Genomic DNA, 15,749 nt, shown 5'->3' with positions numbered 1-15,749 from the left:
ACTCAAAAAAAAAAAAAAAAAAAACCAATAACTAACAAATACTCAAATTTTTGGAAATTAAGCAGTATACTTCTAAAACAATCCAATGGGCCAAAGAAAATAACACAATGGAAAACATTTTGAATGGAAATTATAATGAAAATAAAACATCAAGATGTGTAGGACAGTCAGGCGTGGTGGCTCACACCTGTAATCCCAGCACTTTGGGAGGAAGAGGTGAGAGGACTGTCTGATCCCAGGGGTTTGAGACCAGCTTGGGCAAAATGATGAAACCCTGTCTCTGACGAAACCCTATCTCTACAATACATCAAAAAATTAGTGGAAGGCTGAGGCGGAAGGATCACCAGAGCCCAGCAGGTCGAGGCTGCGGTGGCCGGGAGTGGCCACTGCACTCCAGTATGGGCAACAGAGTGAGACTCCAACTCAAAAAAAAAAAAATAGCTGGGCATGGTGGTACACACCTGTAGTTTCAGTTACTTGGAAGGCTGAGGTGGAAGGATCACCTGAGTGAGTCCAGCAGGTCAAAGCTGTGGTAGCCATAAACATGTTACTGGGTGACAGAGTGAGACTCTCACTCAAAAAAACCCCCAAAAAACAAAACAAAAAAACCACAATGAGACTACCTAACTCTGGTAAGGATGGCTATCATTAATAAGTCAAAAAACAACAGATGCAGGTGTGGAGAAAAGGGAACTCTTCTACACTGCTGGTGGGACTGCAAGCTAGTTCAACTTCTATGGAAAAGTGTGGTGATTGCTAAAAGAACTAAAAACTGACCTTCCATCGATCCAGCAATCCCTCTCCTGGGAATATAACTGGAGGAACATAAGTTGCTCTACAAAAAACACATCTGTACAAGCATGTATACTGTCACACTATTCACAATAGCAAAAACATGGAACCAACCCTGTTGCCCGTCAGTAGTAGACTGGATAAAGAAAATGTGGTACATATACCCAGTGGAGTATTATGCAGCCATAAAGAAGAACAAAATAATGGACTTTGCAGCAAATTGGATGGAGCTAGAGACCATCATACTAAGTGAACTATCACAGAATCAAAGAACCGAATACCACATGTTCTCATTCGTAAGTGGGCCCTGAACACTAGCCACATTAGCACAAGGAGGGATCAGCAGTCGCTGGGCACTGCTAGGGGAGGGAGGGAGGCACGTGATAACACTGCTAGGAGGTGAGGGGCACGTGATAACACAAAGGGTACCTAATCCATTACCAGGGCGAGTGAGGGCCAGTTAGAAGCCCAAACTTCACCTGCATGCAGCCTACTTATGTAGTTAACCCTCACTTGTACCCCACATTTCTATAAAATAAAAATAAAAAGACATAAGCAAAGGCAAAACACAAGGAAAGAAAAACTCAAAGGCACAGCAAGATATAAACAAATAAAATACAAAGTGTATATTTAAAAAAGACTCCCTATTGGACACATGTTTGATATTTGGGTGATGGGTACACTAGAAGCCCAATCCTCACCACTATGCAATATACCCATGTAACAAATATACATATGTACCCCCTGGATCTTAAAAAAAAAAAAAGTAAAACCATTCTATGGTGTCAGAAATCAGTACAGTGACAAGGAGGAGGCAAAAGGGGGACTTCTGGCAGACAGGCAAGATTCTATACTTTGGTCTGTGTGGTAGTTACCTGGTTGTGCTCACTGTGTGAAACAGTTAAACAGACTTGTGCACTTTATATATTTTTTTTCCTTTAATAAAAACACAAAGGAAAGAGGAGAGGGAGGAAGAAAGAGAGAAAGGAGAAAAAGGAAAGGCAGCAGGAAGGCTGACCTTACCCTATGGGGAATGAATGGTCACTGAAGGTATCTGAGCAAGAAAATGAAGTGGCATTTCATGATGTATTTTCTTGGCTGTGCAGAATTTATTGGAGAATGAGAAATATCAGAAGAGAGACTAACTACCAGACTATTTTAATAATTATGGTATCCAAGTCACCTTATAAATATTTACTACTTATGTGGATAATATTTGCGCTATGACAATGGAGGCAGGAAGCAGAAAGACAATATAAAAGAAAATGTGACAGATTTTGCTGACTGACCCTGGGCTAGACAGAAAACTGAAATGAAGACAAGGTCAGGTTTCCTGTGAGGTTGAGTCTGGGTGATAGAAAGATGTCACTAGCGACAAAAGTACCAAATGACTCAAGCCGGGCTGCAACTGAGGTAATAGGCTTAGGTGTTTATGCAGTCTGACAATTAAGTTTGTGAACGCATCCTACAAAAAGTGTCACATACCTCATGGCTAAATATCACTACAATTACCTTCAAAGTGCTCCCATTGGGAAGCTATGCACCAATGCCATCACCTAGTCCACCCATCACAACAATTCTGGAATGGCCATCAGAGCTGTTGTTGTATTACCCTTGATGTCCCAAATGTCATCAAAATGTCTTCCTTTTACTATTTCCTTTATCTTCAGGTAAAGAAAAATGTCATTGGGGGCCAGATCAGGTGAGTAGCGAGAGTGTTCCAATACAGTTATTTATTCACTGGCTGAAAACTCCCTCACAGACAGAGCTGTATAAGCTGGTACACTGTCGTGGTGCAAGAGCTCCTTCAGGACCATTTTTGCCCACATCTTTCTTATGTGAAGATTCTCGGTTAAGACTTTCCTAACTGTTTCTCTATGGCTGTTTGTTTGGCCTGCTATGTTTCCCATGGTCGGCTGATGATTTAAACACCCAATTTGATGAATTTCTGCAATGTTTTCATCAGTTCTGTTCAATACTGGCTGTCCTGCTCTTTCTTCATCAGCGATGCTTTCTCTCCCCTCAGAAAAACGTTTAATCCATTTGTACACTGCCGTTTTCTTCATGGTATGATCCCTATCAACTTGGACTAGCATGCCCCTCATTTCACTTCCACTCTTGCCAAATTTAAGAAATTTAATGTTTGTTCATTGCTCTAATTCAAACTCTGACATTCTCATGACAACAGCTCTGACTGTCATTCCAGAAAAAGTGTTCCAAAATTGCTCTGATGGATGGACTAAGCACTGGCGTTGGTACATAGCTTCCCAAGGGGAGTACTTTGAAGGTAACCATACTGATATTCAGCAATGAGGAATGTAGCACTTTTTCTAGAACAACTTCATGAATTTAATTGTCAGATCTTGTATGGGGGCAGGTTAAGAATCTGTTAGGAAGAACTTGCCTGCCCCATCAGTAGTGCTTGACAATTGTTAGTTTATGGTGATATCAGCTGCAACTCTACATGTTTGATCACTAATGGATCAAAGACTGAAATTGATCTAGTAAGGTCACAAGTGAAAAAAACATTATACAAATTCACCAATCCCCAGGCCATGTTTGCGCCTTACACCCTGGGAAAGCCTGTCAGCACTACCTTTCTACTCACTTGCCGGTGCTTCACTTCAGCCCTCAGCTTATCTCGCAGATATCTCAGTTTATGAATCTTGGTTCCAAGAGCATTTTCTGCTGCCTGCGCTCTTTGTAGCTCTTCCGATTGTTTATGGGATCTGTTTACTCGGGTCTCTAGTCTTTCCAAGTGAGCTAAAACACCTAAGGGAAGTCAAAGGGGAATGTCAGAAGAAGTCAAGGATTTCTAACTCTGGCAATAGGAAACATTTCAAGGAATAACAGATAGTGATTTTTTCTTCCAGAACTTTGTGGCCAGTTGAATTGTTATATATGCTGACAACTGAAATAAAAGATCAACAACCTCCTAGGTTGAAGAGTGATGTAAAAACAGTCCCTGACCAGGATACTATGCATGAAAGAGAATGTGAATTGTCTATCACAGGCTGATTAGGCAGTAGTATTTATCCAGGCCTATGGTTTATCACCAAAGCACATCTCTAGTGTAGGAAAAAAAAAGGTTGATACCATTATGACCTCACCAAAGACTAGATATAATCTCCTCACACAAATTCTATACTTTTAACTATCAGACTTTATTTAATTGGGTTTAAGTAGACCCAACATCTATTTTGTAGGGTTCATAAGGATATACGTATAAGAAAATCTTAATTTTCTTTCCTTGCCTTGAGATAGTTCAATAATATCTCATTCACCTATTACTTAAGACTAGAAACTCACACTCTCTTATGATTGGCTTATATCACCGGGTGAGGGAAAGGGGGACAACTGTGAGATCACGCAGAAATAGACACTATATGTAGAATTATCCAATTTTAATCATTGACGCCTAACCCTCTTGCTTTCTCAGAAACCCTAGAATATCAGTTATCCCTTTTCCCTGCTGTATCATTTCCTTAATGGAACCATTTCACACATGCTCAAGTCTCACCTGTCTTCAAAACACATACAGACTCTCAGGCCCATTCTTGTCCACCCACCCCTTTCAACTATCATCCCCTTCCCATTCCAGGGAAATTACTTAAAAGAGTTAGTTGTCCATACAGGTTGAATATCTCTTATCTGAAATTTTTGGGACTAGAAGTTTTCATATTTTGGATTTTGAAATATTTGCATTATACTTACTGGTTGGGCCTTCCAAATCCCAAAACTGGAAATAAAAAATGAGTATTTCCTTTGAATGTCATGTCAGCACTCAGAAAGTTTCAGATTTTGGATTTGGGATTTTTCAGTGTTCAACCTGTATTACCTTTCCCCATTTCCTTATCTGTTATGCACACCTCAGCTCACTCTAAACTCAATTTTGTTCCCATCATTTTACAAAACTACTCTAAGATCAACTGTGACATCCATGTTGCTGAAGCCAGTGGACGTTTTTCAAGCTCCCTTACTTCACCTCCCAGAAATGTATGAGTCTATTGATCGCTACCTTCCTGAAACACTCTCTGTCCTTGAATCCTAGCATATCAGCCTCCTGGTTTTCCTTGTTCAACAAATGTTTATTCAGCACCCATTTTATGCCAAGCGCTATTTCAGGCACTGGGAATACAGAGAGAATAAGAGACAAACATCTTGTTTTTGTGAAGCTTACATTTTATCTCCCTGACCCCTCTTTCTTTCTCAGGAAATCTACTTGGACCTCTTGGGCACTAGAGATGTGCCCAAGACCAAACTCATCATCTTTCTCTTTCAAATCGCTCAATAAGGGATCACCATCCATCTAGTTGTATAAGCTAGATACTTAGTATCTTCTTTATACCTTCTTTCTCCCTGTCCCAATCCCAACCTTACCAAATCCTATTGATACATTCCTAGTATCTCTGAAATATTTCCATTTCTCCCCATCTGCACTGCCACCATTATAGTTCAAGTCATCATCATCTCTGGCCTGTTACAAGTTTCCTAGCTAGCCCCTGCACTGGAGACATGTTTCAAGATCTAAATTTGATCATGTTATCCAGCTAGCTAAAGCCTTTCAACGACTTCCCACTGCTTCGAGGCCTAACTGGCCTCTGTATCTCTCCTATGCTCATCCACACCATACTGCTCCTTCTCTCTGCACTTTCAGAGGCCTCCTCTTAGGTTCACACCTGCCTAGCTCCTTAACCCAGGTGACTCTCTCTACATGGAATGCTCGTCCCCAGCCCCTTTATCTACCTTCACTCAGATTTACTCTAGTTCATTAGCTCTCAGTGCAAGCAGCACTTCCACAGGGAAACCTTTGTGGCACCTTCAGAACAAGACGAAGTGCCTTCTCTTAAGATCTCAAAAAACCATGTACTTTTTCCTTAGATACTATTATATTTTAAATGAATATGAAATAGTGTGATTAATTGAGTGCTTATCTCTCCTGCTGAAACTTAAATTTCCAAAATTAGCTGCCATGTTTTTGTTGGCCCGTGCATCCCTAATACAATCCCTGATATGGTAAATGGTTTGTAAATATTTACTGCAAGATGGACAACCTAGCCGGGTGGGGTGGCAGGCACCTGTATTTTCAGCTACTTGGAAGCCTGAGGTGGAAGGATCACAGGAGCCCAGTAGGTCGAGGCTGCGGTGGCCGGGAGCATGCCACTGCCCTCCAGCCTGGCTGACAGAGTGAGACTCCAACTCAAAAAAAATAAGGACAACCAAGCAAGATTAAGCTCACTTGGCATGTCTACAGAAAGATCCAAATTATTGCAATGATGTTTGTGAAAAAAGAAATTACATAATAGTCCTAATAATCAGCATGTGACTAACTGCTTTACTAACAAACCTCTACTTCTCCAACAACTATGTACTGAGACTATACATGGATCAAGGACTGGGCTAGAAGCTATCCATACTATGGTGGCAAAACAAAGTCCCTGTCCTCATAGAGCTTACAAAAAGTATCTTGTGTTCAACACAGAGGTGATTTACAGAGTGCGTACACATAGACTATATTTAGGTGCCTGGTCAAATTCTACCCTGGGGACCTAAAATTCCCTTGGTACTCACCACACATGTTATATATATATTTTACTTTCTAAGAAAAATGATGACAATAACAACATAAGACTATTAACTACTGTTTCCAAGAATGACAACTCCAAGAAAAGGTAAATTCTACTTTACTACAACAAAGAGATGATAATGTTCCCAAAATTTCTCTGAGAAACAGGTGTTCAAAACTACATTAGCTTGTTGTTTAATGATGCTATTAGAGAAAAGAGAGGATCTATCAGTTGAGCCTGCTTTACCTTGGAAGTTAGGGCTGCACCTCACCTTAGCCAGTCAGTTCTGTCCCATAAAAAGGTTACAAAAGGTCAAAACCCCTCTGCATTTGAAGAAATGACCAAGTTGCAACTAAAATTCCATGTCTTCCCCTCTCAAATAAGCACAGGAGTTCAGAATGCTCACTTTTGAAATAATTCAAATAAGGAGAAAGCAAAAACAATACAAGCAAAGGGCTAAAATCAGTATGGGAAACAGCTACATGTTTAAATATTGTTTTAGGTAGAGAATAAAGGGACTGTAGAATAATCCTTTAACTGGTGTAAGCCTCTTGATAATCCAAAACTTTGAGATTATCAAAACTTCTTTATTTTATTTTATTTATTTTTTTCTTTTTTGAGTTGGAGTCTCACTGTCTCCCAGACTGGAGTGCAGTGGCCGCTCCCGGTCACTGCAGCCTCAACCTGCTGGGCTCCGGCAATCCTTCCACCTCAGCCTTTCCAAGTAGCTGGAACTACAGGCACACGCTACCACACCCAGCTAATTTTTTTGATTTATTGTAGAGATGAGGTCTCGCCAAGTTGCCCAGGTGGGTCTCGAGCCCATAGGCCCAGGCAATCCACTCACTTCAGCCTCCCAAAGTGCGGGATTACAGGCTGAGCCACTGAGCCCAGCTAAAATTTCTTTATTTTAAAAGAAACAAAATTAGGCCTAGACTAGAGAATAAGTTACTCCTGCTTATAGCATGTTTCTAATACATAAAGTCACCAAACTTATTTTAGTCTTGAAGTAACAATAAATGTTGACCATATACTGTTTATTATTATTTTTTGAGTCGGAGTCTCACTCTGTTGCCCAACCTGGAGTGCAGTGGCACACTCACAACCACTGCAGCCACGACCTGCTGGGCTCAGGCGATCCTTCTGCCACAGCCTTCCAAGTAGCTGGAACTACAGACATGCACCACCATGCCTGGCTAATTTTTCTTGATTTATTGTAGAGATGAGGTCTCACCAAGCTGCCCAAGCTGGTCTCAAACCCCTGGGCTCAGGCAATCCTCTCGCCTCTGCCTCCCAAAGTGCTGCCATTATAGGTGTGAGCCACCGTGCCTGGCCATATGCTATTTATTATCTAAAGTCTCACCTTAAGTTATATGAATACTGTAAATTCTCAGTTATCAATAATGACCCAGAGGAAAACAGGATTACCAAATTAACTGCATTAGAAATTTCTTTTTAAAATGTAAAATTATTTTTAAAATTGGGATTTATGCATGCTTTTTCAAAGTACTAATACATAACCCCTCAGAGTCAGACATCTGGCTTGAATAAATACTTCAGAGCTCTAAAAAGCATTAGTAGCACAGGACTATGAAGACACACAATAACAAGAACTGTCCATAGATATTACTGGGCACTAAAAGAGGAAAGCAACTTCATTTCTGGACACAAATTCAGAGGCAAGTCTTTTTCCAATGGATTGACAAAGGATCAAGTAAAGACCACAGTTTTATAATACTAATCAACTCTAATCATAAAGCATCCTTTGAACATTCCCTACATATTAAGACACTTGTGCTGGATGCTTTACTTACAAAGCATGTAAAGAATTAAAGCATTAATTGAATACATCCTATATCGTACATGTGCTTAGTGCTCTACTTGAAAGCACAGAAAGAATACTCACCTAATTTCCATAATGGCCACAACAATGCTATTTCACCTCCATTTTCCAGAAGAAGTTGAGGAGGAGAACAATAAAGGAACTTGCCCAAGGCCACAATATTTATAATGACAGAGCCAGGACTCCAACCCAGACCTAACCAACACCAAAGTCACTCACTGTCCACACTGGCCCTCCATCAGGAGTAAGGCATAAATGCTCCCCCACCCCAAAAAAAATCCTAGGACAAAGGAAGGAGACCTCACTGGCTAGAACTGTAGCTCTGAATATAAACGTTGAGCACATTATGAATACAACTCGTATACACATTTCAAAAGGGGCAGAAGCCCAGAAATAGTAATTTTTCCTTGTCGAGTGACCTGGCTTCCTGTCCCTTTAACTCTTCAACATTGGTTTCTTTCACCATTCTAGTCCCAAACAGGACAGGTCCCACACATCAGTTACAGGAGGAAAGGGTCATCTTTGGGCAGCAGCAGGAAGGGGGAGAAGGTGACCCTCTGAATACCTCCTTTATCGCGGTCTCGACGTAAAGTATTTGCCGGCTCCATCTCCTCAGATTCCCAAGAGCCTTCCTAGGAAGTTGTCCACCGAGACCTACCCAGCCTCGCTGGTAAAAAAAAAAAAAAGGCAACAAAGTCACATCTAGTCCCACTCCCACTCAGACAGACCCAGCCGGCAGGGCACACACCACTCGGGCACGCCCCCTCGGCCCCCGCGTAACCCAAGTGTCACCGCTAGGACCTCACAGCCACCCGCTTCCCCGGGTTCGAGTCGGCTGTGTCCACGCCTACCTCCCCGCCCCCGGCGAGCTCCCGAGGGCACAACTCCCCTGGTCCAGCGGGTTTCTTTGCCCACAGAAGGAGCTTTAAAAGGCCGTTCAGCCCGCCACCCGGGTCACTGTCCCGTCCATCACCGGTTCTCTCCTACCTCAGTTCTCTTGTCCACGCAGGTGTGAGAGTTCCCGCCGATCACGCCTTCAAAACCAATCCAACCGGTCCCGGCGTGCTTTGCGCTCCCGCCGTACAAAAATATGGCGGCGCCCAGAGCCCCTCCCTAATCCCAGCATGCACCGGGGAGTAGGTACTGCCTTTCGGGTGGCCGGGAAGATGGCGGCCTGTGGGGCGGAGCCGCAGGTCCTGGTACAATACTTGGTGTTACGAAAGGATCTATCACAGGCTCCATTCTCCTGGCCGGCGGGTGCACTGGTAGCGCAGGCTTGCCACGCAGCCACTGCGGCCTTGCACCTTCACCGCGACCACCCGCACACTGCCGCTTATCTCCAAGAGCTGGGGCGCATGCGCAAAGTGGTTCTCGAGGTGAGGCGCGAGGGGGAGGGACGCTAAGGCCGAGGAGCCCGGAAGTGGGTGTGGTCTTGGGGGCCAAAGGTCTAGCCGTGGGGTGGGTGTTGCGTGAGTGGGGCGGAACCCGTAGGTTTCGGAAAAGTTTCAGGCACTGGAGCTGTTTCCCATGAAGCTTTTCCTCGGGCAGGGTCTGGCTGTGTGAAGAGTGGACGTCGGGCCCATGATTAGGGCTTCTCCACACCCTTCCCGGTTCACCGGGAATTGGTGGCGCCTGGGTCCCCGCCTCTCTACCTGTGCACTTGCCGGCCTTCTACCGTGCCCCAAAGGACTGTCCCTCTGCAAAACCGACCCAGAGAGGATGAGGACACAGGGCTCCTTGTCGCCATGGGGACAGTACAAAGTGAAGTCAGACAAGTATTTACCTGGGTGTGACGCCAATTGAGTTGAAAACAAATGTTAAAAATCCTCGTATAAATTGAACTTGGCATCAGAAATATCAGACACGGATATAAATCGGTACCCCTTTAAAAAATGGCCGTGAGGCTCTTTTTGCAGATGACCAAACAGATCTCACCCTTACTCTTTGAGTCTGTTACTTCTGCAGCTAGAAATATATCCTAAGAAAATAATCAGATGTACTCAAAGAGCTTTGCACAAGGATATTCATAGGAGCACTTTATATTTGTAAAACATGTGGAATTTGTTACCTCTCCAATACTAGGGATTGATTAAATTATGCTTTTATTATGAAGCTAGTGTAAGTCATGTTTGTGAAGCCCATTCAGTGGCATGGAAGAGAGTTTTCATGATATGATGCTGTCTGAACTATAGTCTGTATTCAGAGTGAACCAAATTGAAAGGAAAAGCTAAGGAAGTACATCTAAATTTTAAGTTGTGGGATTTTAGTTCTTAATGCTTCTCTGTATTCTTAAAATTTCTACATCAAGCACACATTTTATAAGGAGAGAAAAAATTGCTTTAAAATAAACCAGAATTCAGGTGGAGTGGTAGGGTAATCCCTTCATAGATAGCTAGCAAACACAGATTATGTTTCTTTTTTTTTTTTTGAGTTGGAGTCTCACTCTGTCGCCCAGACTGGAGTACAGTGGCCGCTCCCAGCCACCGCAGCCTCGACCTGCTGGGCTCCGGCGATCCTTCCGCCTCAGCCTTCCGAGTAGCCGGAATTACAGGCATGCACTACCACGCCCGGCTGATTTTTTGATTTATTGTAGAGATGAGGTCTCACCTGCCCAGGCAGGTCTCGAACCCGCGGGCTCAAGCAATCCACTCACCTCAGCCTCCCAAAGGCGCGGGATTACAGGCTGAGCCAGCGAGCCCGGCATGTTTCTTTTTTTATTTGAGTTGGAGTGTCACTCCTTCGTCCAGGCTGGAGTGCAGTGGCGCGCACCTTCACTGCCACCCCAGCATTGACCTGCTGGGCTCCAAGGATCCTTCCACCTCAGCCTTCCTAGTAGCACATATTAAACATCCAATAAATGTAGTTCATCTTGGCATTGTCTTATATTTTATTGGCCTTTAGGACTACAACAGCACCTCAATTTAATCAGTAGCAACTTCCAAGTCTCCAGACGCGCACTACCACACCTGGCTATTTTTTATTTTACTGTAGAGATGAGGTCTCACCAAGTTGCCTGGGCTGGTCTCAAACCCATGGGCTCAGGCAATCCACTCACCTCGGCCTCCCAAAGTGCTGGGATTACAGGCTGAGCTACTGAGCCCTGCCGAACAGATTATCTTTCAAGGGAGAAATTGCCCATCGGGTAGTGAAACATCAAGTGGTGACCTGTAGGAAAAACATATTGAAAAATCTGTGAATAGACAGAAAAGAAGCAGGTAGCTTTTTATTTAGATCTTTTTCTAGGAAGAGGGTCTCAAAAAATCATCAGGGTTAGACTCCTCTTATCTCAGATGAGACATCTAAAGCCCACAGAGACTAAATGACTCCCCTGAAAGACATCTGTGATTCTTAATTGTTAGCCATGACTCAAGAGAGAGACTTGGAAGTTGCTACTGATTAAATTGAGGTGCTGTTGTAGTCCTAAAGGCCAATAAAATATAAGGCAATGCCAAGATGAACTACATTTATTGGATGTTTAATATGTGCCAGGAGCCGGGCTTGGTGGCTCAGCCTGTAATCCCACGCCTTTGGAAGGCTGAGGTGAGTGGATTGCCTGAGTCCACGGGTTCGAGACCCGCCTGGGCAGTGAGACCTCATCTCTACAATAAATCAAAAAATCAGCCGGGCGTGGTAGTGCATGCCTGTAATTCCGGCTACTCGGAAGGCTGAGGTGGAAGGATGGCTGGAGCCCAGCAGGTCGAGGCTGCGGTGGGCAGGAGCAGCCACTGCACTCCAGTCTGGGCGACAGAGTGAGACTCCAACTCAAAAAAAAAAAAAAAATTAGGCACAGGTCTGAGCCTAATTTCATTGAGTCCTCCCTACAAAGCATTTTCATTCCTATCTTACAGTGGGGAAATGAGGCCAGCCAAGTCACATAACTTATCTAAGATCACACAGAAAGAGTTTGGAGTCCAGTAGTCTGAGTCCAGAGACTCACTATATCTCTCTGTACTGTGCTGCTGCCTGGTGCTGAAGAAGGGAGAAGTTAGAGTCCTCCAGCAGGGAGTTAGAGTCCTCAATGGATTAAGAGTGGCAATCCTGGAGTTCTCTAATTTGATAAGACAAACCTCTGGTTATCTTAGTGGCTTCTGCCTTCACAGGCAAAAAATACTCTTTATGCAAAATAACACACTAATTATTTTCTGAGTGATGGTTTTAATACTTCTTATAATGGGATTCAGCACGGGTGAATGGGTAGTAAGGATGACCCAGAAATGATCTCAGAAAGATGTTAGAAAATAGTCTTCCCTCCCTTGAGTATCCTGGCAGTGGGAGCTATCCCAGCAGAATGAAAACCCTTCTAAGTTTGTATAAGGTAGAGGGGGAGGAGAGAAGGGAGGTAGAAGTGGATGTGATTTTTTAAATACTTCCAATATTCAGAGCTGGCTGAAAGATTAGGGAAAGCTGTTATGGGCACCAGCCATATGAGAACTAGAAAATGTGAAAAAAACATAATTACTGACAGCACATATGACATCTCAAAAAGGAAGAGAAAAGTCTCCATTTTATGAACAGGAACATTAAAGATCTTTCCTTTCTTCACTCCCAGACAGTGAATGAAATGGTTGCCCCTCTTCTTCCTCTTCTTCCTCCTCCTCCTCCTCCTCTTCTACTTCTGTAAGTGAAGAGGACACTCCTGCTTTTCCTGGCTTTTTGACACTCCTAAGTGTGCTATTCAGTCTGTGTTCTATATTCTGCTCCTTGCAGGCTCCAGATGAGACCACCCTGAAGGAGCTGGCTGAGATCTTGCAGCAGAAGAACATTGACCACATGCTGTGGCTTGAGCAACCAGAGAACATAGCCACTTGCATTGCACTCAGGCCCTACCCCAAGGAAGAAGTGAGCCAGTATTTGAAGAAGTTCCGACTATTCAGATAACTGCTGCTGTGATATATTTGAATGTCAGCTGGATCCAGAAACAGCACGTCATCCCTCCCTAAGTGTAATGTGCTCCTTGCAGTGTCAGCCTGCTCCTCCCTTTCAGTTATGACGGTTTCTTGAGGCTCAAACATGTGCTCATATTAAAGTTGTCATGAATAAGTGCTTCCGTTTATTATTATTAGTAAATTCAAATGGGGAAAATGAGTGAGCAGCAATATTGTCAATGGTTATTGTGCAAATAGAAGATTTGGTTAGACTCCATTATAAGTGTCAAGAAACTCCCAATAACCCAGGTTTGAAACTTTGCCTTTGAATTTATTTCTTATTCACAGCCAGTTATCATATTTCACTGAGTCTAACTTTAAGATGCAGCAGTATTTTATGTATTGCTAAGAAGAAATGCTGCCAATTAAAGTATGCAGTTGACTGTTTTAATTTTAAGATCTTTCATTATCAAAGATGTAAAAATTTGGTCTGGCACAGTGGCTCACACCTGTAATCACAGCACTTTGTGAGGCCAAAGCAGGAAGATTGCTTGAGGCCAGGAGTTCACGACCAGCCTGGGCAACATAACGATACTTTGTCTCTACAAAAAAATTAAAAAATTAACTGGGCATGGTAGCACACCTGTAGTTTCAGCTACTCTGGAGGCGGAGGCAGGAGGATTGCTTGAGCCCAGGTCAAGGTGGTAGTGAGCTTTGATGGTGCCACTGCACTCCAGCCTGGGTGACAGAGTAACACTGTATCTCTAAAAAATAATAATTAAGAAAATTTATTTTAAAGATGTGGGGTACAATTCATCATTGTACAGGTAATGTTTGGGCCTCACTTTGGTCCCCACTTCACCTGGTTTGAGATCAGGTACCCTTATTGATGAAGTGTGCTCCCTTACCCAACCCCAGCAGTTTCCCACTCCTGCTAATCCCTTTCTTATAGTATTATGTAATTGTTCAGGGGCTGCTTATGAGTGAGAACATGTGGTACTCAGTTGTTTCTGTGGTAGATCACTGAGTATTATAGACTCTTAAGTCCATCCAAGTTGCTGTGAAGTCCATAATTTTGTCCTTATGATTGCATAATATTCCATTGTATAAATGTACCACATTTCTTAAAAATCCAGTCTACTTTTGATGGGCCCCACAATTGGTTCCATGTTTTTGCTATTCTGAATAATGCTACAGTAAACATGTGTGTGCAGTTATCTTTTTCATGGAGTGATTTGAGTTCCTCCAGGTATTAAAAATTACTCGGTTTGATGAAATTTGTCAAGTACTACAGTTGCTTTGTCATTTCAGTGCTGCCATTCTGTCTGAGGCTCTGGTTTTGCTCATTGGAGCATCCATGGTCTGCTCACCTTCACTGTATCCTGGCTCCAATTCAGTACATACTCTGCCACCAGATAGTACCCTATTCAGTACTGACTACTTCTCGCTAAGTACCCTATTCAGTACTACTACTTGCCCATGGATTAATGCTAGCACTCTAAGCTTAACCTTCAGACCCTCCCCATTGACATTTCTTATTTCTCTTTTTAAGAGTCTTTTAGGCTGAGGTGAGTGGATTGCCTGAGCCCGTGGGTTCGAGACCCGCCTGGGCAGCGAGACCTCATCTCTACAATAAATCAAAAAATCAGTCGGGCGTGGTAGCGCATGCCTTTAATTCCGGCTACTCGGGAGGCTGAGGCGGAAGGATTGCTGGAGCCCGGCAGGTCGAAGCTGCGGTGGCCAGGAGCGGCCACTGCACTCCAGTCTGGACGACAGAGTGAGACTCCAACTCAAAAAAAAAAAGTCTTCTATCTCCTTTTTCAAACTTGATGTTTCAACTAAGTTGTGCCAGTGGTTGTCCTCCAGTTCTTGGTGTGGCAGTTGAATGTTATTACTCTTCCCTTCCCTTTCTTGCCTCTGGACTTGACTTAAACTATTTCCAGCTCAAATGCTATCACCTTCACAAATTCTTACCCAGCCAAAATTGAGAGTTCCCTTCTCTAATGTAACACTCTGTACAATGTTTAAAATAGTTCTACAAACATTTGGACACATCTTCAGATTGCTTGGACATCTATGAAGCAAAGTTTATAAGGGGTAATTTGTTCAATAGATATCTATTGCTTGTCTACTGTGGGAGGCTGTACTAAGAACTGAGAATGAAAAGATAAATAAAACTGTTTTTGCCCTCAGATAGCTAAGAATCTGTATGGATATACCCCCACCTCTCCTTAGATACCATTTTTCTAAGATACCAGATACTAAGATTTTCCTTTATAAAAAATGGTCATCTAAATCTAGGAGGGTGGATGGGGTCTCCCAGGAAGAATTGGTAGAGTGCTGAAGGCAGAGCCAACCCCAGGAAACAAAGTGAATGAAGAGTTTCAAGGGGGAAGGAAGCAATCAAATGCAGAACAGAATTTCAGTAAGGAAGAAGCAAAAAACAGGCACAGTAGCACAAGCCTGTAATCCCAGCACTTTGGGAGGCCGAGGTGAGAGGATTGCCTGAGCCCACGGGTTCAAGACTAGCCTAGGCAACATGGTGAGACCTTGTCTCTACAATAAACCAAAAAATTAGCCAGATATGGTAGCATGTGCCTGTAGTTCCGGCTACTTGGAAGGCAGAGACAGTCGGAGCCCAGCAGGTTGAGGCTGCGGTGGCCATGAGCGTACCATTGCACT

The 15,749-nt window shown here is 43.3% G+C and overlaps 2 protein-coding genes across 2 annotated transcripts in view; one reads left to right on the top strand and one right to left on the bottom strand.

Moving 5' to 3' along the window:
- The window catches only part of CENPO (centromere protein O), a 16,809-nt gene extending 7,530 nt beyond the window's left edge, over positions 1-9,279 (bottom strand). The window contains exons 1-3 of the mRNA XM_008060291.2: positions 9,190-9,279; positions 8,768-8,869; positions 3,389-3,564 (exon numbers count right to left, since the gene is read on the bottom strand). Coding sequence (XP_008058482.1) covers positions 3,389-3,564; positions 8,768-8,810 — 219 coding nt within the window. The 5' untranslated portion in view covers positions 8,811-8,869; positions 9,190-9,279. The remainder of the gene's footprint in view (positions 1-3,388; positions 3,565-8,767; positions 8,870-9,189) is intronic.
- A 42-nt stretch (positions 9,280-9,321) lies between these two features.
- On the top strand, positions 9,322-13,245 carry PTRHD1 (peptidyl-tRNA hydrolase domain containing 1). Its single transcript, XM_008060281.1, has 2 exons — positions 9,322-9,578; positions 12,910-13,245. Exons 1-2 carry the CDS (start codon positions 9,327-9,329, stop codon positions 13,078-13,080), a joined length of 423 nt encoding a protein of 140 aa, XP_008058472.1. The 5' UTR covers positions 9,322-9,326; the 3' UTR covers positions 13,081-13,245.
- Positions 13,246-15,749: the final 2,504 nt, after the last annotated feature.

The sequence above is a fragment of the Carlito syrichta genome, unplaced genomic scaffold (genome assembly GCF_000164805.1).
Source record: "Carlito syrichta isolate Samal-C Ts95f unplaced genomic scaffold, Tarsius_syrichta-2.0.1 Scaffold304574, whole genome shotgun sequence".
NCBI classification, from domain to species: Eukaryota; Metazoa; Chordata; class Mammalia; order Primates; family Tarsiidae; genus Carlito; species Carlito syrichta.
Note: the sequence above shows the minus strand (reverse complement) of the source record. Positions and strands in the feature narration are given on the sequence as shown.